Source organism: Motacilla alba, chromosome 28 (genome assembly GCF_015832195.1).
Source record: "Motacilla alba alba isolate MOTALB_02 chromosome 28, Motacilla_alba_V1.0_pri, whole genome shotgun sequence".
NCBI lineage: Eukaryota > Metazoa > Chordata > Aves > Passeriformes > Motacillidae > Motacilla > Motacilla alba.
The window spans coordinates 69,794-95,957 of NC_052043.1; the positions used below are offsets into that span (position 1 = coordinate 69,794).

Genomic DNA, 26,164 nt, shown 5'->3' on the forward strand with positions numbered 1-26,164 from the left:
CTTGTTTTTGTAGGATGCTGTGACGTCAAAACCAGTCATCCAGTTTCAAGGAAGCCAAGGGGTAAGTTTGTCCCTGGAAAGTTCTTTTCCATTTAATGGGGTTGAGGAATTGGGGCTGTTCCAGCTCGAGGAACGATGCTGCGATTGCCGGGAGGAGCTCCAGGTGTGCTCCAGGAAGGTGTTTGCTCGTGGAGTCTCTCTAAAACCTTTTCCCTCCTCTTTATCTCCTAACCTTGCTAAATCCGTGGGAAATTCAGATTTATGAATTGGCTAGAACAGGGAAAAGGAGAGGAAGCAGAAATCCACGGGATCCTCGCCTGCACCCCAGGAAAACACCGTGCTAAACTCACTGCAAGAAGTTCTGAGTCCCAGTTCCTTCCAGCAGCAGAGCTTGGGGGCTGCTCTGAGAGTCCTGCAGGTTCGTTTAGTGTAGCTGCAGCTCTGTGAGTACCAGAAGTTATTTTAGATTTAGGAGTTTTACTTCCCCAACTTGTGTTCCAGTGACAGAACTCTGGGATATTTTTAGCCCCTTGAACCAGTCTGTCATGCCAGTTGCTGACAACGTCGAGATTTACGTGGTGGTGTTTCTGCTAAAGCAATGCAGCCCTTCAGTGAACTTGAAAAATGTCATTTAGATACCTTGTATTGCTAAAAAAGCCTGTGTTTAACTTCAGTCTCTGCATAAAGAAGGGCAATTTAATTTTTTAAATTTTTTTTTCAAGAATCTGAATTCAGCTGTAACTTCTGGGTATTTTTAATGCACTGGCACATTAAAGCTTTTTGGACTGAGTGGGCATTAAATCCAGCACATTGTCCTTGCCCACATCCTACTTTGAGATATTATTCTCACTAACAGCCCATAGAAAATGCAGCAGGAAAGACATGATTGTTATTGTAAGTTCAGAAGAAAAATACAAACCTTCTCGTCCTGGGAAATAAAGAAAGGAGCGATTTCCAGGTTTTTTACTTTGTTTAGACTTGAACTTCCCTGAAAGCCCAGCGTGAAAGTTGAGATCAAAATGTGCCCCTGAGGTTGGGCACAGTCAGAAGAGAGGAGGACTGAAGGGTGGCTGCTGTGTCTTTATTTGGTGAGCTTTGCTCAGGGAATAAAGAAGCTAAAAGCTCTGGGAACGCTTCCCTTTCCCTTTGGAAGCAGGAGCTCCAGCTCCCTTTTCCTGTAAAGCTGTTCAAGTTTTGGAAATGCCTCCTCTGAATGTTTTTCCTTGAAGGAAATGTAGCAAAAGGGATCAAAACAGCTTAAAATGCTCCTCTGCCCTGAGCCTTTGCTCGTGGTGGGTTCCACACGGATCTGATATGGACAAGGGTTAACAGCAATTATTAATTTCTGGGGCTGATTAAAAATATTTTCAAATGCTACAGTTGCTTCTAGACATTAAAAATATAAAAATAGAATTATTTTTAAAATAGAAATTAAAATATAAAAATATAATTATTTTAAAAATAGAAAAATAAAAGAATTCATTCTGTTTGAGCCCCCTGAGCTGCCAGGGATGAGTTGTTGGTGCCTGGCACCTGCAGTGTCACTCCTTGCAGAAGGAGAGGAGCCAGGAGGGCTGGGCTGGGCTGCAGGGAGGATGTGGCAGCCAGAGCTGACCTCTGCCTGCTCCTCCTCAGTGCTTAATTAATGGCGCTGACGAGGAAAGGCCAAAGGTAGGGCTTTGAAGAGAGCTGCAGCTCCATGGGAGCGTGCAGAAAGAGCTCTTTGTCCCTTTATTATTATTTTTCCTGCGTATGACAAGGAGCTGGCAGCTGGGGAACCATCTGCTTTTAAGGGTAGGACTCTGCCCGTCAGGATTCTCCTGCTTTTTAAGGAGCTGAGGCTTGAAATGCTTTCGAGGGATCCTCCATCAGTTGGGCTGAGGAGATAATTCCAGGAATTTCCCAGGCTCTCACATCCAGAGGATGCCATTAGAACATATTTTCAACATGGAAACATTTTTGCTCTTTAAATTATTTCTTCCACTCTTCCTCAATTCCTCAATTTGCTGCCTTCCTGTTTTGCTTCCCCCAAAAAAAAAGCAGCTTTAACTGCTTTTAACTTTTGACTGCCATTCACTTTCTGGGGTGGGACACACAACCTTGTGCACAGCACAAGTGTCAGTGTGATTTTAATAGTGGGAATTTTCTGTGCAAGTATTCCTCTCTCAAGAGGGAAAAGCTTCACGTGATGATTTAGGGAGGCAGGATATAAAATAAGAATTTAAACAAACTGCTGCTTCTTGAATTTAATTCTCTAGGAGCCTTTAAATCACTGCGTCCACGTGGTTTCACCTGTTCCAGTGTTACTCTAAAAGCTGTCAAGAATACTTTCAGTTTCTAATGCACAGAAAAAGAAACTTCCACGTTTGAGACACTAATTAACCAGGGAAGGGAATCGTTGGAATAAAAGCCAGGGTCAGCAAGGTGGCAGCAGAAAGGAGGAAGTGGTTGTAGCCCAAAATAAAACAGCTGTTCCAGTGACAAGGGACAGAACCTCTCCTGCCTGGGTCCTGGTCTGGATCCAGATCACAGCACTGATAAAGCTTTTGGGATTCTGCCTTGATGTGTTTCTCTGTAGGATGCTGCTCCTGTTAATGGCTTTTATTCTGTGTAACAATCACAGTTTCAGTTGTAATAACCAGGCTGTCTTTAGCAGAGTGGGACCATGGATACTCCTTAGGAGCAGCGCCCGGCTGTCAGTTTTTCCTCATGGATTTTCTTGGATAGTTTCATAAGCTTTGGTGGAGTTTTGAGCATTTTGCTCCTCTCAGTGTGCACGTAAATGAGAATTTGAGAGCTGGACTATTACAGCATTACAAATTGTGTGCAGAGCTGTGCTAGAATTACTGAAAATGCTTCTATTTTGGTGAAAAGACATGCAGAATCAGAGCTTAGGCTGGCTGAAATTTGCAGGTGCTTGTGGGGTGGTGAGAGCAGGGGCAGAATTGAACTGAGGGGGAAAAATACCCTTCAGGTGCCAAACCCACGTGTATGTGCAGCGTTTTTAGAATGACTGTTGGGAGCTAAACATCTTTGCTTTGTGATTGAAAAATACAGCATTTGCCCTGCTTCTTGGGATGAAGTTTTGGTATTAACAGAGGGAGGTGAAATCTCAGTTCAGAGCGAGCTGGCCACAGATGAATGTTACTTGAAAGAAGAAAACAGAAGTTACATCTGTACCGAGCTATTTTTAAGTGTCTCTGGTTACTGGTGCAGTACCCAGCACCAAAATTAGGGCTCCCTCAAAGCAGTCACCATGCTGATTTGGTGGCTTGAGAAACCTTCTGTTTTCAGCTAAAAATAATTCCTAGATAACGGCCGGCTTGCACACAAGACACTTTTCAGTACTAAAGTGACTCTGCCTCGTTTTACAGCCTCTGGAAACGCTGCAAAAACCCTACAGAAATCCAAACCTGGGGCTTTTGGAGCAGCTGTTTTTTTCCAGTGGGTAAAGCAGGAGTTCTTTGGTGTGTGGGATGTGATTTGGTGACGTGCTGCAGGTTTTGTTTTCCAGGCTCAGGTGCAGCACAGCTCGATCCCGCTGTTGGCTTTTCCTCTTCTTCCCTGAAATCAAACTTCCAGCTGTAAAATCCCCCCGAGTCTGCTGCTTACATAACTCTGCCTTTCTGCCTCTTCTGGTAAAGCAGAAGGGAATTTTCTTCCCCCTGCCTGGGTGGGGGCAGAGGATGCCAGGAAAGATTAAAAGGGCTCAAGGGCTGTGGCACACGTTTGGCAGGGGAGATAATGAGCCTGCTCAGGGAGGGTCCAGCAGCGCCCAAAAAATCTGCTCCCGGTATTTTCAGTCTGATCCTGGGGATAACTCGTCCTCCTGTATGAAGCAAGGCACAAGTCTGGGTTTCTGGGCTCGTTTCTGGAAGAAGGGAGCTCTGTTTGAGGGCAGGGGAGCGCCGTGCACGGGCTCGGCTCGAGAGCTTCTCGCTGCCTCTGAGAACATCCTGTGGTTTAGCAGAGGGACACGGATCCCTGGCTTTTCCACGCTGCTGGAGACGTCTGAGGTCTGAAGGAAACCACCCAAAACCCCTGCTGGCCCAGCGCAGTCATGTGTGGATGCCACGGGCTGGCTTGCTGGGAGTGTGTATTTTCTGCGTAGATGTGGCAATCTGGGTAAATATAAACCCGTGTGGTAAAGCCTGGCCTAAAATAGGCTGGGGCTGGTGTTCCTTCTGCCTCAGCTTCTGGGAGCCATCTTAATTATCAGATATTGAGGTGATAGTAGAGCTCAGATGCTGACATTTATGCTGGATCCTGAATGCAGAGGAGAGACAGTTTTCCTTTTGGAAAAATGAATGGCTGTGGTGACGGGGGGGGTGAAAAAAACAATGCAGGATGGCTGTGGAGTTGTCTGTGGAGCACACTTAATGCTTGATTAAATATTTAATTTAGCAGCAGCGTCACACTCTACTGTGAGCCATGAAATCTTGTTATGGAATTATAATTTCTTAAAAAAGAATAAGCATGCTACCTAGTGACCTGGCCTGTGCTATGTTTAGTGCTGGCTCAGTAATTCTAAAGAAACGAGCCTCGAGTGTTGTACGTGGAATAGAAACAGTGGGAGCGAGTCTGTTTGGAGCCTGAATCGATAGAATTGGGTCAGATTCCTCGAGCAGGGTGGCTGTGGGCTCTGTTCTCTCCCAGCCACATCCATCTCCAGCTGCTCTTCCCCTCAGTCCCTTTTCCTTCCCCCCGCACACAGCACGGATAACTTGAATTCTCCTGCAGCCTCTCTGTGCAGTAACCCGGGTGCTTTCCTTGCTGCAAAATGCCTCAGAGCATGCTGGCTGCAGGGGAGCTGAGCTCTCCTGAGCCTGGGGTGAGCCCAGTGACCAATGTTCTCCTCCTCCTCCTCCTCTCCCGAGCAGCACATCGCCATCCCGAGGCCCGACCGACCGGCGGAAGTGAGGACCTTCACCTTCTATCTCTCCAATATTGGCAAGGACAGCCCCCAGGGGAGCTTTGACTGCATCCAGCAGTATGTGTCCAGGTGAGTAGGGCATCCAAGGAAAAACCAGCCTTTTTTTGGTTGCTTTTAGGTTTTTCTTACCCTCTCTTCCGGAGCATCTTTCCCCTAACGAAGCTTAATGCACCTTCTTCCTTTTTAGAGTCTTTCTGATCTGTTTTGACGTGGTTTATTTTGGGAAGCATCTAGCTCCCTTTCAGCTCCTCTGTGTGCCCCCCACTGTTATTCAGCTAACACCCCCCAGCTGTCCCCCAGTGCCAGCCTGGTGTCCCTTTGCAGTGTCAGGAGTACCTTTTCCATTGCCTTTCTCTTGCAGCAATGGCAATATCCATTTGGATTGCCTGGGAAGCATACAGGATAAAATCACCGTGTGTGCTACCGATGATTCCTACCAGAAGGCGAGGCAGAGCATGGCACAGGCAGAGGAGGAGACTCGCAGCCGGAGCGCCATAGTCATTAAACCTGGGGGGAGATATGTAGGTAAGCAGCCGCTCGTTTTTGGGGCTCTGCACTCCATTTGGGACTCAGCAGGCTCTGGAGACAAATCCTGATGGTGTTGGCTTGATTGTGGCAGCCGGAAAAGTTCCTGGTAGTTCTTGGTGGGTGATTTAGGGGGCTGCTCTCCTCGTGTTGCGTTGTCATCACTTCCATCGTCACCCCGAGGGAACCGTGGCTGCCCTGGAGGTGTCCAAGATCAGGTTGGAGCAAGCCAAAGGTGTCCCTGCCCACAGCAGGGGGTGGCACTGGGTGATTTTAAGGTGCCACCCGGCCAGAAGCTCTGAGGGTTGTCCACGTGCAGTGGCATGCTGATGCACTGAGGGTTGTCCATGTGAGTGGCACGGCTCTGGCGTTAGGTCACGTCTGTCACGTGGCTCCCCGCTGAGCCCTCCCAGTGTCCCTGCTCCTGGCCAGTTCAGCTAAAAGTGCCACCACCGTGTCACAGCTGTGCCCCACGGGGCCGTGGCAGGGAGGACGCAGGCGGCGGTGCCCTCTGTTCATAAACACAGGCACTAAAGCAGCCTGGCACAGCCCTTCTCCCCGTGACGGCAGCAGGAAAGCCTCAGCAGAGGAAATAAAACCATGGCACAGAGCACAGGGAGCCTGCAGGGACCCAGGGCTCAGGCCCTGCTTCAGCTCAGCTCACAAACTCGGGGCACAAACAGTAACCAGAGTGCAATTTCACTGGTTTTTATTTTTTCCTGAGGCGGCTGCTTTTCCTGCAGCCCATGTGATCCGCAGCCGGTCTCTTCTCACAGGGATCTGTGATGAGAAGGATTGAGTTGCAAAATGTAGAACTGACCCAGACTCATTGTCACAGCAGCCAAGTGCTCGAAGCTGAGAAAGGAGATAGTAATCAGGAAGGAAATGCATTGATTTCCCGTAGGCCAGAAGATTATTTTGTTTAGCTCCTCTTTGAGAACATTACAGTAAGTGCCTGAAGTTAAAGCTTCTGAGGGAGAAGATTCTCAAAGCAATTTGCTTCCTGGAAAGATGGAGCAAAACTTTTTAAAATTAAAAATACTCCTGGCTAAAACCTTTCACTGGCCTGAAATGGAGACAGAGCTGTGAAAGCAGCAGGGGCAGCGTGTGTGCTCACAGTGCTCCTAGATAAGATGTCAGTGTTTGAGGAGGAGAGCTCTGGTCCAAGAAGGAAGGGCTTGGAAGGACAGTCCTGGTGTGGGATCCGCAGGTCCTGGGGTGCCAGCAGCATCAGCTGATTGCTGCAGGCTGGGCTGGAGGGACAGGGCTGGCTCTCACATTTCCAGGAGAACACGGAGCTCAGCACTTGAGTGCCAGTGGAGTCGTTCCAGGCAGCTCAGATGTGGAAAAATTTATAGGAAATGTTGAAATTGGAGAGCAGCAGGACTTACAGATGTGAGCTGACACTTGAATAAATAGATGTGGAAATAGATAGCTGCAGGTAAAGCTGCAGGGGATGTGTGCTCGCAGCCACACTAAATACGTGTGTGTGCAGCCGTAGACGTGCACGTGTATAAATATTTGAAAATCCTTTGTGTCCCGGCTTAACTTGGTTTTTTCTTTTCCTATCGCTGCACATTTTGGCTCCAACCTTTAAATGGAAACCTCCCAGCGTGCTGTTTTTACTGTTCATGACCTGGCAAGAGTTAAGGCAGTTCTAGAAAGCTGACGAATCTTCTCTCGTCCCATTTCTGGAAACCAAATCCAGTTGACCTCTGGATTGTGGGATGTTTAACGTGCGAATTGGTGTCGTTCCCCCTCTCACCTCCCCTCAGCCCTGCTGAGGATGGGTTGTGTGCTTCCTCTCCCAGCACTGTGGTGTACAATAAAAAGCCAGGAAATGGGGCCTGGCTTACGCAACGTGCAGCTCAGTAAAACAAACAGTGCAGACAATCCCCAGTATCTTCAGATGACTCAGTTGAAAACGTTGCTTCCTAGCAATGGAGCAGTGCCCTGCTGGAATAAACCTCCCAAACGCTTGCAGTGACTGCTGGATGTTGTTTGTCCTAGTGAAGGTCACTTTCTCCAGCCCGAGTGGTTATTGATTGGATCTCCAGGTTTCTAGACCTTGGATCCCACACGTTTTGTTTCCAGCCTTGCTTGGTTTGCCTTTGGTAGCGGGAAGCTGCATTTGAAACATTCCCCATCCTTTGATTTGGGCTCTGCTAAGAGATGGAGTGAGGGTTCTGTTTTCCAGTAGGAATGGGAAAAACGAATGAAAATGAAAAATGAAATGAAAAATGGATTGTTGGAGCGTGCTGTCAGCAGCCAGAGCCGCAGTGGGGATGGAGCCGAGATGCACTTCTGAGCCAGCTCGGTGTTGTCACTTATCTGCAGTGGAGAAGGGGTTATTCCATCAGCACAGGCAGCGCCCTCATGAATAGGCTGATGGGCCAGTGTCAGCCCCATTCATGGGGCCGTGTTTGGAGGGGGAAGGGAGGTGACCCAGCCCCATAAAGTTCCTATTGTTCTAAAAGCAGAAACATCTGCTGGAGGAGCGTTTTTGCTGAGCTCAGCAGCGGGGAGCCGCTCGTTGACCAGTTCTGGTCTTTCCACTCCGTATTTCTCACTCTTCTGCACAATAATGCAGAATTTTCTTCTCGTAGGGAGGGCAAAAATAGTTCGATTAACCGTGGGGGATACGTGCACTTGGGATAAACGAAAAGCTGGCGAACAAAGGGAGCTTTATGTGAGCTGGTGGCCGATAATGCTCAGGTTTCCAGAGCTTGGTGTTGCTGTTTACTCGTTACAAGCTTGTCGTGAGCCATAAACCTCACGGGACGCTCGTTCCGGCGGCGCGTCGGGACGGAGGGGGCGTGCCGGTGGTGTTTGTCCTTCCCTGTCACCTCGTGGCACTTCCCAGGGGTGCGACGAGCTCCGGCTCGCTGGTGACAGCCCAGTGGCCTTTGCGAGGTGACTGCTGCACTTCACTATTCTCATCTCATTTTAGGCAAAAAGGTTCAGGTGCGTAAACCTGCACCAGGAGCTTCCGATGCTGTTCCCTCCAGGAAGCGCCCAACGCCAGTCAACCTTGCCAGTGCAATAAAGAGAGGCAATAGTGCGATTTCCCAGAGACCCTTCAAAGATAGGGTTGTGCACTTACTGGCACTAAAGCCTTATAAGAAACCTGAACTTATTCTCAGATTGCAGAAGGATGGACTTTCTCAGCAGGACAAGGATTTGCTGGATAACCTTCTGCAACAGGTTTGTACTCTGATGAAGGCAACGATTTTAGGTAAAGGAAAAAAAAAAAAAAAAAAAAAGAAATGTCTTCTCAGCCCCCCCTCCCTCCCGTGGCAGTGGAATCTGTTATCTCCAGGCTGCAGCTGAATGTGGCTCTAGAGGCTGTGGGGGACACAGCTCTGAGCTCCCAGGCTGGTGCAGAGATAGCAGCAGCCTCCCGTGGCTACGCCTTGGGTTAGAGGGGTGCAGCCAAGCTGGATGGTCCTGGCTCACCAGATCAGTCCCTTTTAGAGGGACATTTCTGCTTGGTCATGGGGTGGATTCTCTTAACAGAGGACCTACAAATGATTTGATGATCACCTCTAAATCTCTATTTTATTCTCATGGACGTAAAGGAGCCACACTCTCTATTGGTACAAGTTTTGTATATGAAGGAAAAGATGTCCCCGGGTTTTTTTTGTACTCCTCAGAGCCCTTCCTGCTTGCAAGTGCCAGTGGTCAGGTGTGAAGATCATGCAGCTCCTTGCCAAGCACATTATTTGTGTGTCAAGTGTGAAAGCTGTCTCCAAGCTGAATCAGTTCCTAGCGCTTTGAGTCACATTAAAGGTGCCATTTTAGGCCTCGCAGTAAACACCTTCATTGCTTTATTAAACACATCACAGCTATTTAGTTAAATGCTGCAGCTGCCTTCTTCTGGATTGGAATCAATTCTGGAAAAAAAAGTCCTTTTTTTTTTCTTTTTTTCCTCCTTTCCATAAAGAAAGAGACAGGAGCTCACTTTGCCCGAGGGCACAGGGCAGGTCGAATTAAAAACAGAGCCACAGCTGGCACAGCTCATTCCTTCCTTACACTTTAATCCCGGAGCCCTTAATTTCCCAGCAGCTTTTCGCAGCGCTTTTCCAATTCCCTCCCTGAGTTTCAGAGTAGAAAACTCCGTTTGTGCTGCTGCCTTTTGATGGATGCTGTGCCCCAGCCCCGGCGGGCGAGCGGCGCGTGCGGCGCCGGCCACGGGGCCGCCCTGCTCGGGCCTGAACGCTGATTTGGCTGTAAACCTGCTCGTAAAGTTAATCCCTCTCAGCCCTCCCAGGGCTCCCATCCACAGGCAGACACAGATAAGCTAAAAATTACAGGCTGTGTTAAAGCTCTACGCAGCTAAATCTGTCTAGGTGTGGGTTTCATTGTGCTCTTGCATCTCTCGCAGGACTCCGTGTTCCTGGCGGCCTTTTTGCCTCATTTTGCAAGGTTTCTATTTTTGGGAGGGTTGGGGTGGAGCTTGCGGAGTCCCACACGAGCAAAACAAGGAGGTAGCAGCTCTCAGCCTCTGTGCAGAGAAAAAAAATCCAAGGTTTTTCTTCCCGGGCTCCAGGAACAGGCAGGAAACAGAGAAATTCTGGGAGAGTTGTTGGTTTGCTTTTGGTTTTTGTTTTTTTTTTTTTTTTTGGTAAAGGAGAACCTGGATTGGCTTTTGTCTCCTGGGTGTGTTTACAGGGATGCCTCGATGTAAAACACAGCTCAAATTCTTGTTGTATTTTGGCTCAGGATTTTGGAAAGCTGACAAGACTGAAAGGAAAAACAAAGTGTTTGTCATGTAAACTGATAACTGGGCTTTCTATTTTTTGCTTATCGGGAGAGTTTGCCATGGTGGTTGTGCAGCCTTTTGCTCTGAAATGCCTAGATTTTTAATATTTTTGTATTAGCTTGTAGCCTCCCTAGAGCAAAAGCAGGGAAATCAGCAGCATCTTCAGTTCATTCAAGACTTCCCACTCCTTTGCTTGTTTTTGAGGCATTTTCCTGCTGTGTGGATAATAGAAATCCCTGAGCACAGCCACGTCCTGAATGGAGAGCAGTAATCCCTAAACAGATGCACAAGATCTCCGTGCACTGAATAAAAGCATTTTCCACTTTCCAGGGGAGCAGTGCCTGAGCTGAGGGGCTCCAGCAGGGAGTTTGGGCTGCAGCTGCTGCCTGTGCCTGGCTGTGGGCAGAGCATCCGGCACCTGGGCCTCCTTCTCCCTCTTCACAAACACATTCAAGGCTTTCTTTTCCTTTGAAACTCGCAGTGCCCTGCAGGCTGAGGTTGCCCAGAGAAGCTGCCCCATCCCTGGGAGTGTCCAAGGCCAGGTTGGAGCAATCTGGGATAGTGGGAGGTGTCCCTGCCCTTGGGATCTGAGGGAACCAGGCCATTCCATGACACTCTGGGTCACCCAGGACAGGCTCACTCTCTCTGAAAGCCTCGCTGGGGCTCTTTGCTTTGTTCCAGCTCTGGATTTTCAGGCGTGTACCAACAGCAAGAAGTTAAATTTTCAGTCAGGCTGTGGAAAGACTGATCCGAGTGGGATAACTCTTTCCCAAGTCGTTTCCAGTCTAATCCAGCTCTGCCGTTCCAGCACCACGCAGGGCTTTGTGGGGAAGCTCCACGGGGTAGGGCTGGATGAAATGGCAGCTGCTGGTGCCGAGCTCCCTGCAGTGCTCTGCTGGCTTGAGGCTGGAAACCCCAGGTTCTGTTCTTGCCCTGGAGAAGTTCTCCATAAAATCCAGGTGGTCCCAGGGCATTCTCCTCACAGCTCCCTGTGGCCTGTTGGCTCCTTAGTGAGAAATTATCTCCTGGCAGTTGTTAACCGAGTTATCGCCCCGAGAGTTCCTCTCTGGCCATAAACTGCCCCGTTTTGGCTGTGGGACAGGTGTGATAAGTGAACTGCCTGTTCCCATTAAGGCTTTGTTTCCAGGTGTTTCCATCAAGTGCTCTTGTGCTGGTCCAGGCTCCCCAAGCTGAATAATCTCTTTTAGATGTGACTTATTCCCACTCAACTGGATGTGCTTTAGAAACTCATTTTGAATTATTGCAGTGACGAGGCGAAAGGAAGGGCACAGTTTGATTAAATAATCTTAATAATAAGGAAATGAAATATTAAAGTCTCTCCTTGTTCTCTGACACTACTAACAGCTGCTAAGTCTGCTCAGATTTTGCCTTCATCTTAGCTCTTGTTTGGTCGAGGGAGTGAGAAAACGAAACCCTGATGATGGTTTTCCAAATTCCTTCTGTTCCAGGTGGCAAATCTGAGTGCCAAGGACAGCACTTTCACCCTGAAAGATTGTGTATACAAAGAGGTGCAGAAGGACTGGCCTGGCTACTCAGAAGGAGATCAGCAACTGTTGAAGAGGATCCTCGTTAGGTAATTATCCGTTTTCTTCTCTGTGGTATCACCCAGGGAAGGTTCTGTAAATCAGGGTGGCCAAGGTCTGTGAGTTGTGTGTGACTTATTTTAAAATCCTTTTGAACTGTTCATCACCCAGGGAGCTGTAGGAGTGGACTGAACTTGAATATCCAAGTGGATCCACTCTTCACATCATCCTGGGCTGTCTTTAAATCATTAGAGGCAAAGCTTGGGGGAAACCTGCCAGGGAGCAGAGTGAATGCTGCTCTGAAATCCTGGGAGATGAGGTGATTCAATGGCTCCAGCTCAGCTCTCCTTTGAAACTCCCCTTCCTTTTTTCCACATCTTCCTGTGCAGGCTGAAGTGTTTCATCCCTGAATCTGAGTTTGGGTTGAAATCGTGGATGCGTGCAAAAGCAAGAGGATGTTCTGTAGGGATAAATCCCTTTAAAATCCTGCTGGTTGTCCTGCTTGGAGTGTGAGCTCTTTTCCCATGTTCCCTCCTGGAACAGCCCTGAACTGACTCAGTTCATCCTTATTGCTGAAATTTTTTTCCCTCCAGAGAGATTTTCCTTAGGTGAAGCCTCCAAGCTTGGAAGCTTCTGGCTGGCAGCAAAAGAGACCAAATCTCCGAGTTTTACACAGAATTCTGCTCTCAGTGCTGATATTTTTCAGTGCCTTGGTTCAGGTTTTGTCATGCAGGCAGAGCTTTTACTTGTGCTTTATTTTATTGCGCTTTTGGTTAAGCTGAAGCACAGCATGCTCTGTTTGAGCACTTCCCATGATTTAAAAGCACAATTGACTTGGAGATGAGACTTTTTAAACCAACAGAAAACTTGCACTCCAAGTGCTTTAGTGTGCTCAGGGAAAATCAAAACTCATTTAAATGGCCTTGATGTGAAATTATAATTAAAAGGAAAAATACAACTGCCATGCAATCTTTATGGCTTTTAAAAAAAAAAAAAAAAACCCCTAAGTGAATTTCTCCCTGTAGAAAAGCCATGTTTACTGCTTTTTCTAGAATTGTGGCATTCACTTGGGCCAGGGTCTAAAAATAGGCCTTGGAAAGGATGTATTCAACTGTACAAACAAAGCTCAGGCAGTGCAGGTAATGAGGCTCCAGAATGGGAAAAAAAAAAACATGTTGGGTTGAAGACAGGAGAGAGGGCACAGGAGGCAGCAGGGTTGGCAGCACCAGCCGAGGGTTCCAGCTCCTCCTGGGCTTCAGGGCCTCAGCAGCTGCAGTAATGAACACATCTGCAGGTACTGAGGCTGGGTCTAACTAGGCTTGGGTTAAACCAGCTTGTTTTCCCTCCTTTTTTTATGTTTTCCATCCCTCTGTCACCCTGGAGGAGCCTGGGCTGTGGGAGGTGTCCCAGCCTGTAGCTGGGGGAGCTTTCAGGCCCTTCCATCCCAAACCATTCTCTGCAGTCTTTCCTCTGCTGAGCTCAGTGCTTTCATCACTCCTTCAGTCCACAATGAACAATCAGAAAATGGGACAGGCTCGCTCAGGCAGCCCCCCAAAAGCCACTTTCTCTGGGGTCTTTGGGCAGGATCAGTGTCCCCGTGTTCGCAATCCCCAGGTCCTTTCCTTGAGTTGGTCTGAGGTTGTTTGAAATAAAATTAAACGAAGCCAGGACAGTGGTGACGCTGCAGATGTCTAAATATTGCTGCAACGCTGCCCAGGGTTCAAGCTCAGGCTAAAAGCCAAATCTTGTCAAGTCCTGGGCGTTATCTCTGAGATAAATCTTCCCAATGTTTCAAGGATCTGAGTGAGCTTTAATGCTGATTCCAGTTTCTTGTGGGAGAATTTAAAAGTGGGGTTATTCAGGCTCCACAGCTCCTGACAGACTGACTGCAGAGCTGCTTTATTAAAACCTTTAACCCTGAATTCTGTTTGTTTTTTTCAGTTTGTCAGCTGCAGCTTGATGCAAGAGTAGGATTTTTTTTTTTGAATGATTAATTGAGGGGCAGTCTGCTGTCAGAATTGTTGGTCAGAGCTGGTGGGCTGGGAAAATACTCTGAGATCTGCAGAGGAGCAGAGACCCAGCCTGGAGGGGAATTCAAGTGATTCTAATTGTACTTCTTGTTGCTACAAAAGGTTTTTGTTTTATTTGTCCAGTACCACAAATACAGCCCAGAGTAGCTCTGTTTTGCATGATGCAACTTCAAAGTATTATTGGGAAGCCCAAAATGTAAATCCTGGTGGACCAATAATACCTCAGCAGTTCCTGTTACAATGCTGCTTTTCCTGCACCCAGAGGAGCTCGCTGCTGAAAGGGCTCCTGTTGCCATAAAATGTTGTTTTAATGATGCTAATGAGTGGGAGAACTTAATCCTTAACATCTGAGCTTCAGTTTCAGCCCCTCTTCAGTGAGCTTTGCTTTCTGAGTTGTCTCAGAAAACAGACACTCAGCAGAAATTTGTTTAATTGGTGTCTCCCTGAGCTGTATTTCAATCAGCAGGAATAATATCTGATATCTTTTGCACCTTAAAATTCCACGCCACTTTCACTGATCTCTGTTTGAATTATGTTTCTGAGGCTGGGGTTAATTTGTTTCAATTCTTATGTCACCAGTTCAAGGGAAAAAAAGGTAAAATTGTTAAAAAAGGAGTTCCTAATTCAACAGGGAATCTTTTCACGTGTCCGAGAGGTCCAAGGTGTTCCTTCCATTGCCAAAGAGCCAAAAAAAATCCTGGGAAAGCAAGAAGGAGATGAGAAATTCCAGTTTGCCATTGATAATTTCCCATGGTGGTTTCTCCTTCCTGGATTTTGTCCGAGACCAGAGCCTGAAGGAGCTCCTTTGTGGCACCTTCAAGCAGATTGGAGCCCAGGGTGTGCAGTGCCACCCGTCCCCTTGGCACAGGTGTGACCAGCCCCGGTTGTGTTTTGCAGGAAGCTGTGCCAGCCCCAGAACAGCGGCGCTTTCCAGGGAGAAGCTCCTTCCCTGAGCCCTCCAAAGGACACCCCCAACTCCAGCTCTCCCCCCCAGGTGGGTGATCCCCCTCCCAGCCCCTGCACGCTCCTGATGGATCCGGCTGCTGGCTGTGGCTCCAGGCTGAGCTGTGCCTGTCTGCACCCTGTAATCACCTGCTGCCGGCTCAGGAGGTCCTCGGGGTTTTATTTCTGGTTTATTAAGTTGGAGTCTCACTCTGCCTTTCCTCAGCATCTGTTTCTCCTCTGGACGTGGCTCAGCCGGGGCCTGTGGGGAGGATCTCTGACAAGGAGGCTCAGGTTTTAGTTTTGAGGGCTAAATTCCTTTTGCAGTGCCTCCATCCCTCCTGGAGTTCCTGGGAGAGCGAGCTTGTGTTTTCCTCATTACTAATAATTGAGTGGAACGAAGCTGTAATAAGCAGCTCCCAAACACGGCCGAGTTATTAAAACCCTTGACCTTTTGCAGCCTAATTGTCGTGCCAGATCGGGGGCAGGTTGGGCTGCTCCTGCCTGGGAGATGCCAGAGCAGGGAGCTGTGAAAAGAACATTTTGCCTGCTTTTTCCATGACCATAAACCACACGGGAGCCTCGTTTGACGCCTGTCAAGCAGAGCCTTGTCCCCTCTTCTCCCAGGATCTCCCAGCACAGGCTTTGCTGGCATTGTGAAATGTTCTGCCTTCCCTTCTTCCAGTGTGGGTCAGCCCAGACAAGTTGAGTATTTATTCTTCTCCTGCCAGTGGAATGTGTAATGCCTGCTTGTCTGGACAGACGCACCGAGGATTAGTGGCAAAGAATATTAACAGGTAAAGAAATTATGTGCGCTCTGGCACTGAGAGAGAGGCAGTTCTCTGGTGGAGAACAAGGACTGTGTAACTCGTTTGCCAGGTAGCTGATTCCAAATCCTCTCCTGCTCTGCTGTGGGCATGTTCCTGGTGAATGATCACCTTCAAGTTAGCTCAGAAAGATCCTGGTCTTGTGTCGTTTTTTAAGGTTGAAAAATCAAATAGTTTCTCTGGCTGTCCCTATTATAAAGATTCAAAGGTCTTTAGGGTGAGGTTTTGATCTCTCAGAATGACCCAGGTGATTGGTTGGGTTGGATTTAGGCAAGGCTGGTGAAACAGGGACAGTCCAGTGTGGAATATAAATGTTTCCAGCATGATTCTGTCCTGTCAGGCAGCAAACCACAGCGTTGTGAGCTGTCACTTTTTTAATACTCTCTGGCTGAAGCTTCTGTTTAGAGAAATGGTTTGTAATGGGTGCAGTGCCAGCAGAGGATTGGGATTTGGTAGGCTGGAATGTAGAATATTTCGGGGAGGTTCAGCTGTGGAATGAAGGTGAGGAAGATTGGTCTGGTAATTGTAGAAAATGGACGGATAAAACCCTCCTAACCAGAGAGATGAGTTTGGAGAAGCTGACACTGGTTGTTTTTAGAGAAAAGGTTGTAAAATGTGGCAGATTTTTGAGCTCTGTCACCTGTTGAGAGCCCTGCAGGTGGAGGTGTCCCCTCCTGGGGGAGGTGACGTTGCCAAGCCGGTCGGACGTGCTGTCCTTGCCCCTTGAGCTCAGTGGCAGAACCAGCAGCTCTTCCTTAATTACCCTGACAGGTGGAAAGAATTCCTGGCACTGAGCAGTGTCCTCGAGACCCCTGAGTTAGCAAAGAGAGAGAGAAATCCAGGTGGAAAAGAGGGAGTGAGGGGCTGCTCCAGCCACCATGCAGCTGCATTTCAGCAGGGAGCGACGTTTCCATTCGCAAACGCGCTGCGATCCTGCCCGAGACAGAAAGAAAATAATGGATTATCCAAAAGAAATACCCAGAGCTATCGCTTGTTTTCCTCTGGGCACAGAATAATCTTTGGCTCAGAGCTGCTGCAGCCCCAGAGCTGCCAGGTGGGCACACAGTGAGGGCTGGCTGAGGAGCTTTTGGCTGGGCTGAGCCTGACGGATGGGTTCTTCCACGGAGCAGCTTTTCCAGGCTGCAGGCAGCTGCCTCCAAGGGATGGGCACAGCTGGGAACCACTTCCTTCTCTGGCCTTGCTCAAAAAAGGGTCGCTCAGGTCACGTTGGCCCCTGTGACGTGGCTTTCTAGATGTCCCCTTTTGCCTGAGATTCTGAGAACTGAGCACTTGGCGCTTCCTCCCCTCTTCCGGGCAATGCCTCGCTCTTGAGAAGAGGAAGGAGTGGGGAAGGGGTGAAGCCCTTGGCCACAGAACTGGGAATAAAATGCAGAACTGGTGAATCCCTCCCTGCTCCAGAGGGCTGAGCACGTTTTTCCTTCACGGGGACTGTGGGGGGCTCAGGACAGATGTTTTTATCCCGGAATTGTTCGGGTTGGAAGGGAGCTTAAAGCTCATCCAGTGCCACCCCTGCCATGGGCAGGGACACCTTGCAGTGTCCCAGGGTGCTCCAAGCCCTGTCCAGCCTGGCCCTGGGCACTTCCAGGGATATTTCCCCTCTCTAATTGGAGGGAGGCTGCAGGGTTTGGGTTCCAGAGGGCTGGGTTTGAAGGAAGCTGCAGTGAGAGCGGGCTGGGGCTGTGTGTGGAGAGTAGGGGGGGTCAGGAATTGCTGAGGGGATTCTTTAGGCTGTCCCACCAAACCGTGGGCTTCGGGAAGCAGCTTGGGATGGATGAGCTGCTTTTCCCGGGGATTTCCCTTCTCGCCTGTATTGCACCACCACCTAGTGGTAACACCCAGCTCCGCTTCCGCACCTTCAACGCGATTTATTTCTCCTTTTCCCCCCCCTTCTCCCTAACAGAAACGACCCTTACCTGTGGAGTTCATCGACCCCCTGGCCAACAAAAAGCCCAGGATCTCCCATTTGGCTCACAGAACCCAACCCACTCTCAACGGGAAGCTGAATTCCTCCAACGGGAAGGACAGCCTGGCCCCCCCTGCCCTGCCCCCGGCTCTGCCCGAGCCGGTGAGCTCCAGCTCCTCCCTCCCGGCCCTGGAGCTGCCCAGGCCCCACGATCCCCTCTCGGATGTCAGCAACGACCTGACTCACAACGGCAGAGACTGTGAGAGCAGCACGGAGCCTCCCGAGAGACTGAGTCACCCCCTGCCCACAGACTGTGCCCAGAGCAGCAAACACAACTGCGGCTCCTACGTCAAATCCAAGAAAAAATCCAAAAAGCACAAAGACAAGGAGAAGGAGAGGAAGGAGAAGAAGAGCGAGGAGAAGTGCAAAGAGGAGAAGCAGAACTGTGAAGTAATAAAAAATGCTGACTTAGTTAGTGTTCCCCAGGAGCAGGTCCCAGGTGAGTGGGGGCCCAGAGGTGTTGGCAGGGTGTGATGCCAGGATTCCCTGGAGGATTGGGCACGTCCTGGGCCACCCCAGGTGCTCTGGGGACCCAAATGCCAGCACTGTCCTCCTTCCAAATCACCAGAGGTGCTTCCTCTCCACACAGGGTATCAGGTTTTTCCTGTTTTACCTTCCTGCTGTTTGGAGCTGCCTCAGAGCGTGTCATGTTTCTCCCGGTTAAATTAAAAGCTGGGATAATCTGTGGGGATGAAAGGCTGGGAGCAGTGGGAAGAGCAGTGCAGCGCTCGTGTTGGCTGTTGTGATGACTGTTGTTTGGGTTTTTAATGAAAAGTTACTCACAAAAGCTTTTAAAATTGGCTACAAAAGAAATGATAGATAAAGCTGGTGATAAATGCTGTTAAAGCAGCGGAGAACCAGCTCTTCCAGGCTGGAGAAGCTTCCTCACATCCCACTGGGGCTGGGGATTCATTTATCCAAGGACTGACACAGCAGTGAATCTCCACTGGGGTGGGGTGAAAACATTTTCCATCGAGCCACTGTTCCAAAGTCAGAGCACTCTGAGAAGTCAGAGCAGGGAATATTTCTCGGCTGATGCCGTCCGTTCCTTTTCCTGCTGTTTCCATGTTTTCTGCTGTTTGTTACAGCTCCCCAGAGCCCTGGGACTTCCCCTGCAGCCTCTGGGAATATCTGTTCAATTCCTTTGTGCATTTTCCTTCACCCTGTTACTATTTTCTACATTCCCCTTCCTCCTTGGTGCATGAAAACCCTCCAGTTTTGCCTCCAAGGACAATATTTCTAAACAGAGACTCCTTTGCTGCATTCCTGGAAAGGGGGAGCTTCTCAGGGTGGTGGGATTGAGCCGGTCCCAGCCCTCCCCTTCCCCCCAGGCTTTGCAGCAGTGACAAAATGCATTTTGGTGGCCCAGCAGGGACTGCTAGGGACAGTCCGTGGGGCTGATGGCTGTGAGGCACTGCAGAGCTGAGAATTCTTCTCCTTCTGTGTCAGCCCCAGGTTTTTGCTGTGAGTGTTGTGTTTCTTCCACGTTGTTTCTCTTCCCCGTGAGCCTCTGGAGTGGTTCTGGAGGGACACTCACACATTCTCCCTTCTGTCTTATAAATACCCAAATTCCTGGGAAATGGCCGAGCCTCCTCCACCACCTTTTCTGCTTCTCTTGACTGTTTAATTCCTGGATTTTTGTTAATTATTAGGAGTTGGGGTTTGTTCCTGCTGCTGTTTTGAGGTAACAAACGCGAGCTGGGCTGGGAGCAATCATAAACAGGATGTGGTCAGTCCTGCTTGGATCCTGGACAGCCAGACCTGGGATGTTTTTCCTTCTGTGGGTAGCACCAGCCTCATCCTGCTCCCTCCCCAGATTCCCCCTGGAGCTGTAGGGAGGCAGAGAATCACAAAAAGTTTGGGTTGGAAGGACCTTAAAGCTCATCTGGTTCCACCACCTGCCGCGGGCAGGGACACCCCTGCCAGGAGTGGGAGTTTTATCCCAGGAATTCTGCTCCAGAGGCTCTGGAGGGACCTTTGGGGTCCTTTCAGTCAGTAGGTGGCACTCACAGGCAAAATAAACCTCCTGTGTCCCTTCCCTTCCACCATCCTTAAACCCTGCTCTGTGGTCAGGACCCGGGAAGAGCAGGAGGAGCTGCAGCAGGAATTTGGGCTTGGGGTGGTTTCAGAAACTCTGGGTTGGTGCCATTCTCCCGTCCTGCTCAGGAGGGCTTTTCCCTGGAAATGCAGAGGAAATTCCATCTTTTTGAGGATGCAGTCGGGGTACTGCTGACTCAGGCTGTGCAGCTGGATCTGGTGAGGGTTTGGAACAGAACCCACAATTTGTGGAAAATATCCCTTTCCAAAGGTAGATCCAGCTGCTTTCCTCCTCCACATTTATCCTGTCGGGTGCGTGTGGAGGATGACTGCTTTGGGTTTATTCTGTTCTTCCTTCCATTTCTGAACATTCTTGAATGCCAGGATTTGTGTTTGGAGCTGCACTCCCTAAACTCCTCTCTGTGGTGCCCTGCAGGACTCTGGATATTAATTCAGAAATCTCCCCCTGGAGATGCCCAGGGGAGCCTCTCAAGTGTGGAAGCAGGAGAACAGAAGGTTCACCTTGCCCAGCTCAGCTCTCTGGGCTCAGGGCTGTGTTTTCCTCCTCCCCAGTGGTGCTCTCAGTGTTATCCCACTCCAGGCACTGTTTATCCACCAATTCAATTCAGATTTTCTTCGCTGCTCGGTGCACAGGCCGGTGTTGGTGTTGTTTTGCTGACAGACAAATACTGGAGGAGCCTTGAACTTTCAGCCACCTTGTTGTGGCTCCTCTGCCTCTGTCGGTTCCAAGCAAAACAGAAATCCTTTAGAATTCCATAAACTGTATATTGCAGGCAAGTTTTACGAGTTTGAAGCTGAATTGCAAAGAGCTTTGAAGTTTAAGAACGTCTATAAACAAATCTTTATTTTTCCAGGTTTAAATGGAACATGCAATAATTCCAGCGTACCAACATCAACTTCAGAAATGCCAGATTATTTATTGTAAGTATGTTTATCAGTTGCTTCATCACTTTGGGGTCATGTTTCAAGCTAAGAAATCTCAACGTGCTGGGGATTTTTGTTGGACTTTTCGTGTTATTTGATAGAACTTTGGTAGGCGGGTGTAAGGAAAAGAGTAAACCCAGCTCTGCGGATTCATAGCTGAGACTAAACTTGATAGCAAAGCTGGTTTTTACCTCCTTGAGGAGTTCAAGGTTATCTCCTATAAATTGTTGAAGCACTTCAAGAAACATTTCATACCTTAGGGGGGTTTGTGGGGATTAAACACCTCCACGTTCCAGCTGGGAACTTCGGGAGGGAATAATCTGCTCTGGTGCTGGGGAGGGCAGGGCGAGGAAGGGTTTGGGGTGGTTTGTTAATTCTTGCACTCTTCAGAGCCAAGATCATCTCCATAAAGCAATGAAATATTCTTTCCTGGGAGGCTCTAACCCCTGGGTTAGGATCTGAGCTCTTTAATCAGATCCCCTCGAGGTTAATTAAACAACCAAAGCCCAAAAATGCCTGTGAAGGAAGCCCAGAATCTGCATAAACCCAAACCTGTTCTAAACAAAGCTTTGGGGTGGGGAAAAAAAACTTATAGCTGTGGGGGGAAAATTCTGTGTACGTGTCCCAGCCTTGGGGTTGTTTCCATCAGAGCTGGTTTGGCTGTGCTGGGGTTGCTGGGAGGGAAGGGGAGGAGGAGGAGGAGGAGGAAGCTCTAGGGCAGATAAAGGTTTGTGCTGTGGTTTCTGCTTTGCTGGGCTGGATCAGCCATACAAACAACCCCTTCAAGGTGACATCTTTAGGGTTATTCCAAAGAATTTGTGTGCCTGGGGGTGTTTTTTCTCTCACCCATGTGCTGATCCCTCCCAGAATGGGATATTGCAGCTCCTTGGGCTCTCCCCAAAGAAACGGGGAGAGGTTTCTGAGCTCTGTGGTCTCACCCAGTGTGATCTGACTGGTTTGTGCCCAGCTCCTCAAATTCTAAGACCCGTCACTGCTGCTGGATGCTCTTTATCCTGTGTGGATGGTTCCTTACCTCAGCCCCTGGCAAGGAGTCCCTTCTAGAAGTTCAGAACCCATAAAAAGTTAAAGCACTGAAAGTTTCCCCTTAATTTGAGGCCTAGATCAGCTTTTCCATGTTCAGACACCACGCTGGCCCTGCTGCAGCCAGAGCAGGGAGGCAAATTTGAGCCATCACCTACCCAAAGATGACTTTTACCTTCAGAGAGACCTGTAAATATCACCTTTAATGGCTTTTTGTTGAGCAGAATAACTTCCAAAAGGCCCCCAAAGGCACATCAGTTCATCCTGAGCTCAGGGCACGTCAAGTGTCTCCAGAAGGTGCTGGAAATAGAGTTGCTGGTGGAAAAAAAAAAAAACCAACTGAATCAAGCTCCTCACCGTGGTTTCTTGTCATGCTCTTGCCACATAATCACCCTGCCAGCGTTTTGCAACGATGGCTCAATGCTTTTTGTGTTCCTTTGAAGACTCTTAACACTGGAAGCATCATATTCCTGCTGTTCCAATGCCTGGCACAGATGCAGAACTCCATGTTCTGCGGGCCAGCAGGAGTCAGGGAAGCTGTAGCAGCACTATCTGAGTGTCCTCCTCCACCCCCAGCTGCTCCAGGCTTGGCTGTACCTGCCCATCCCACCCTATCTGGCAGAGATAGGAAGTTTTGGGAGCAAACATTGTTTGTTTTACAGGAGGTCAAGGCAACAATCCCCGGTGGTTGCCTCCATAATTTGCTACTTTAATGCAAGTCAGGAGGAGAGGAAACAGCCTCGAGCTGCACCAGGGGAGGTTTGGATGGGATATTAGGGAGAATTTCTTCACTGGGACTGGGAATCACCGTCCCTGGAGGGATTTAAGCCGTGTGGATGTGGCACTTGGGGACGTGGTTTAGTGGTGGCCTTGGCAGTGCTGGGATTTGATCTTGGAGGGCTTTTCCAGCTTTAATCCCAGAATGGTTTGGGCTGGAATGAGCTGAAGCCCATCCAGTGCCACCCCTGCCACGGGCAGAGACACCTTCCACTGTCCCAGGGTGCTGCAAACACTTCCAGCGATGAGGCAACCGCAGCTTCTCTGGGAATTCCCTCCCAGCCCCTTCACAGCGAAGAATTCCTTCCCAAAACCCCCTTAGATGATCCTGTGATCCTCAGTTATCCCTGATTTCATTTCCAGGCTCGTCCCCCCACGCTCAGCACCGCGACAACCCAGAGAACCCCCCTAAAACCAATGCCCCCCTAAAACCAATGCCCCCAAACCATTCCCCTCCTAAAACCAACCCCCTCAAAACCAATCCCTTCCTAAAACCAACCCCCCCAAAACCGATCCCCTCCTGAAAACCCATTGACCAAGGCCTTTTCCCCTGCAGAAAATACGCAGCCATTTCCTCCTCGGAGCAGCGTCAGAGCTACAAAAACGACTTCAACGCGGAGTACAACGAGTACCGGGACTTGCACGCCCGGATAGAGCGGATAACCCGACGGTTCACCCAGCTGGATGCCAAGCTGAAGCAGCTGCTGCAGGGCTCTGAGGAGTACAAGGTAGAAGCAGAGCTGGGGGAGCTCCCTGTGCGCGTGGCAGAGCTGCAGGTTTTTGATCCTGCTCTCTCCGGGTTGCTCGGTGCCTGAATTCCAGCCTCAGAGCTGCTGGGGAACGTGCACACGGCTGACAGCTTTGGGGAGCGCTCCTAACCCAGCTCTGTGCTGCTCCTTTTTCAGGCTGGAGCCACATCATGGGACTTGTTGACAAGGAAAGGCCTCAGTGAGACAATTGGTGTCCTTAGCCAAAAGCTGCTGGAAGCTATTAGTGTATCCCAGCCAGAAAAACTCAGATTTGCACATATGGGAGCGTATCAGGGCTGGAAGGGGAGTTAGCACGGGGTCATCTGTTCCTCTGCAATCTTTGATCTTAATAATGCAGCATTATTGGCCTTGTCAGAGTGATTTTTAAAGAGTTTTAGCTATTCATTAGCTTGAAAAAGTGAGTCTCGTCGAGGATAATAAACAGATTTTTACAGAGCACCTATTGTGCTAAGCACAGCTTCCTCCCTCAAACCTCCTGCCCTTCTCCTTGCAAAATTCCTCGCTGGATTGTTGTTAGATCTTGGTGGGGGGAGAAAAGAAGATCAGTTGTGCCTTTGGAAATGTGAATTACCCTGGAATCCAGGTGCTTGTCACAGGTGGGGAGTGGAGCTTCACCCTTCTGTGTCAGCTGCAGGATGTCCGTGGCATCAGAGCTGGTTGTAGCCTTTGCATCCGCCCAGGGAAGCCACGGAGGGAGCAGATTTTGGTTGGGATTTGGGGGAATTGTGTACATTGAGCCATCAGTAAATACCTACTGCAGAACTGAAAATAATTCCCTATTTTTCTTCTCTCTTTTTTTTTTTTTTAGACCATCCACGATCAAATTTTACAGGAATACCGAAAAATTAAAAAGGTAAGGGAATGTCCTTGGCCACAGAAGGCTTTTGGGTGGTGCCCCTGGTGTGACTGAAAGAGATGGGCCTTTGCCAAGAGCAAACCCAGGCTCTGAGGCAATTCCAGCAGATCTTTGTTCAGCTCCAGCCCGTCCCTGAAAGCAGCTCAGAAAGGGTTTGGGGGGAGCTGGGAGTGCCCCGTGGGTCCTGGGGATCGCTGAGCCGTGGCCGTGGCACAATGGCTGCGTTCACCCGGGCCTTTATCTCCCCAGGGAAGGAACAGTTTGTGTTTCAGATGCACAGGATCCTCTGGGGGCACAGCTGGGATCAGGCTCTGGAGCTCTGGCCCCAGATTTTTGGAGTTTGGGGACGCATAAAGTGTCAGGATTTTTATGCACAGCATCCGCACACAGTGGAGATTGGGGGGTTTTCCTTTTAAATAAAGGAATGTGGTCCTGAGCCCTGTCATCCTGTGGGGTTTAGGAGCTCTTTGAGGAGATCCCCTGCATGCTGGGTGTTCATCTCTGTCCCAGAGCCTCTGAGGAGGGGGCAGAGGGCAGCTGGTGGTTGTTGCAAGCCCCGTTAGGCTGAGCCTAGCTCAGGTGTGCTCCTTCCTGTGAGGAGGCTCCTGGAGCTGGACGACGCTGAGAAGGGGTTTTATTCTTGCCTGGCTTTGATCAGAGGAGGGACCTAAAAAAGCTTCTTTCCATGGTTTTAAGCTGAAAGAGGGGAGGTTGAGGTGGGATATTAGGAGGAAATTCTTCCCGGGGAGGGAATGGGATGGAATTCCCAGAGAAGCTGTGGCTGCCCTGGATCCCTGAAGTGTTGGGTGGGACAGTGGAAGGTCTCCCTGCCCATGGGATGAGATGATCTCTGCATTCCCTCCAACCCAAACCATGCTGTGATCTGCTCTGTGCTGTCAAGGCTCAGCTGATTTGTCCTGAACCTTTCCCACCTCTACACTTCTTTGTTTGTTTTGTTTTGTTTTGCAGACAAACCCCAACTACAGCCAAGAGAAGAACCGCTGCGAATACCTCCACAACAAACTGGCCCACATCAAAAAACTGATAGCAGAGTATGACCAGCAGCAGTTTTAGCTGCCACTCACCCCTGGACTGGGTAGGGCAAACCAAAATCCAGTCACCCTGGACGTTACGTTCCCTTTTATACACCCAAAATCCCTTTCAGAGACGAGCATTAATTCCTCGTGGTTGAAGAACTTGGGGATGACTTTAAGATGCCAGATCTGTCATGTCCACGTCCAGCACGCTCCTCCCGAGTTTTTAAGCCTCTCTGAATGTTGGAATGTAACAAATGGATAACAAAAACAAACAAACAAAAAACAAACAAAAAAAAATTCTGCTTATTTGAAGCCAGCGTTTGACACTTAAGGGAAAACTTGCCTAAAGTGACCGAAGCTCCCAAAGGTTAAGAATCTGTAGTTTTCATGGATTAAAAGTTTGGCATGAAGTTGTAATTCCCCAGCTCCACGTGGGTTACAAATTGTCCTACAAATGGTGAGGAACTGGAATTGCTGCTAGGACTGTTTGCAATGAGAGCTGTGTGCTCCCGGCTCCGCGGAAATACACCACGTTCCCTGAGCTCTCCTTGTCTGGCCCTGCTTTGTCTTTGGCATCCTCGGGGTGGTGGGGGGTGGTGGCAGCACAGGGGGTCCCCTGGGGCTCAGCACCTTGGCCAGGGCAGAGGTGGATCCCCAAAAAAAACCAACCAAACCAACCCCAAAACCCCTTTTCTATCAGCTTTGGGTGCAAACCTCCTGCCCAGTCTGCCCAGTTCACCTCCAGCCACCCGTGCTGGGGAGATGGAGACCTGTCTGGCTTTGACTTTTCTAATTTTCTACCAAGGCAGCCAATTTTATTAATTGCTAATGAGACTATGGTCTATTTTTGTATCAAAGAAAAAAGCATCTTTTTTTCTAAAACTGTGCCTCCCTTTTCCTTTTAGGCCAAGTGCTTGGGACCCTTTCCTTGCAGTGTTACTGAAAGTGACCCAAGAGTCACCCAGAGAGTGACTTTGTTCCTCGATCCATGAGAGGAGGGGGTGGGGGGTGCTCTGCTTTCTCCTGGGATTTTTTTTTGTGTCTCTGTGTGTGTCTTTGCAAGGCAGCAGCAAATCCTTGTGAGAGCAGTAAGGTGCTGTTTTCCCACGCAGATCCCTTCCACTGGTGTGCTTTATCTCAGCCAGCTTCTCCCC

General features: G+C 49.3%; 1 protein-coding gene across 1 annotated transcript in view; it reads left to right on the forward strand.

Annotated features, from left to right (window-relative positions):
* Nucleotides 1-25,551, forward strand: part of ELL (elongation factor for RNA polymerase II) — a 50,445-nt gene extending 24,894 nt beyond the window's left edge. Inside the window, exons 2-12 of the mRNA XM_038163758.1 lie at nucleotides 14-61; nucleotides 4,881-5,002; nucleotides 5,295-5,458; nucleotides 8,409-8,662; nucleotides 11,690-11,814; nucleotides 14,692-14,788; nucleotides 17,485-17,986; nucleotides 20,460-20,526; nucleotides 22,904-23,075; nucleotides 23,926-23,970; nucleotides 24,943-25,551. Coding sequence (XP_038019686.1) covers nucleotides 14-61; nucleotides 4,881-5,002; nucleotides 5,295-5,458; nucleotides 8,409-8,662; nucleotides 11,690-11,814; nucleotides 14,692-14,788; nucleotides 17,485-17,986; nucleotides 20,460-20,526; nucleotides 22,904-23,075; nucleotides 23,926-23,970; nucleotides 24,943-25,047 — 1,701 coding nt within the window. The 3' untranslated portion in view covers nucleotides 25,048-25,551. The remainder of the gene's footprint in view (nucleotides 1-13; nucleotides 62-4,880; nucleotides 5,003-5,294; nucleotides 5,459-8,408; nucleotides 8,663-11,689; nucleotides 11,815-14,691; nucleotides 14,789-17,484; nucleotides 17,987-20,459; nucleotides 20,527-22,903; nucleotides 23,076-23,925; nucleotides 23,971-24,942) is intronic.
* Nucleotides 25,552-26,164: the final 613 nt, after the last annotated feature.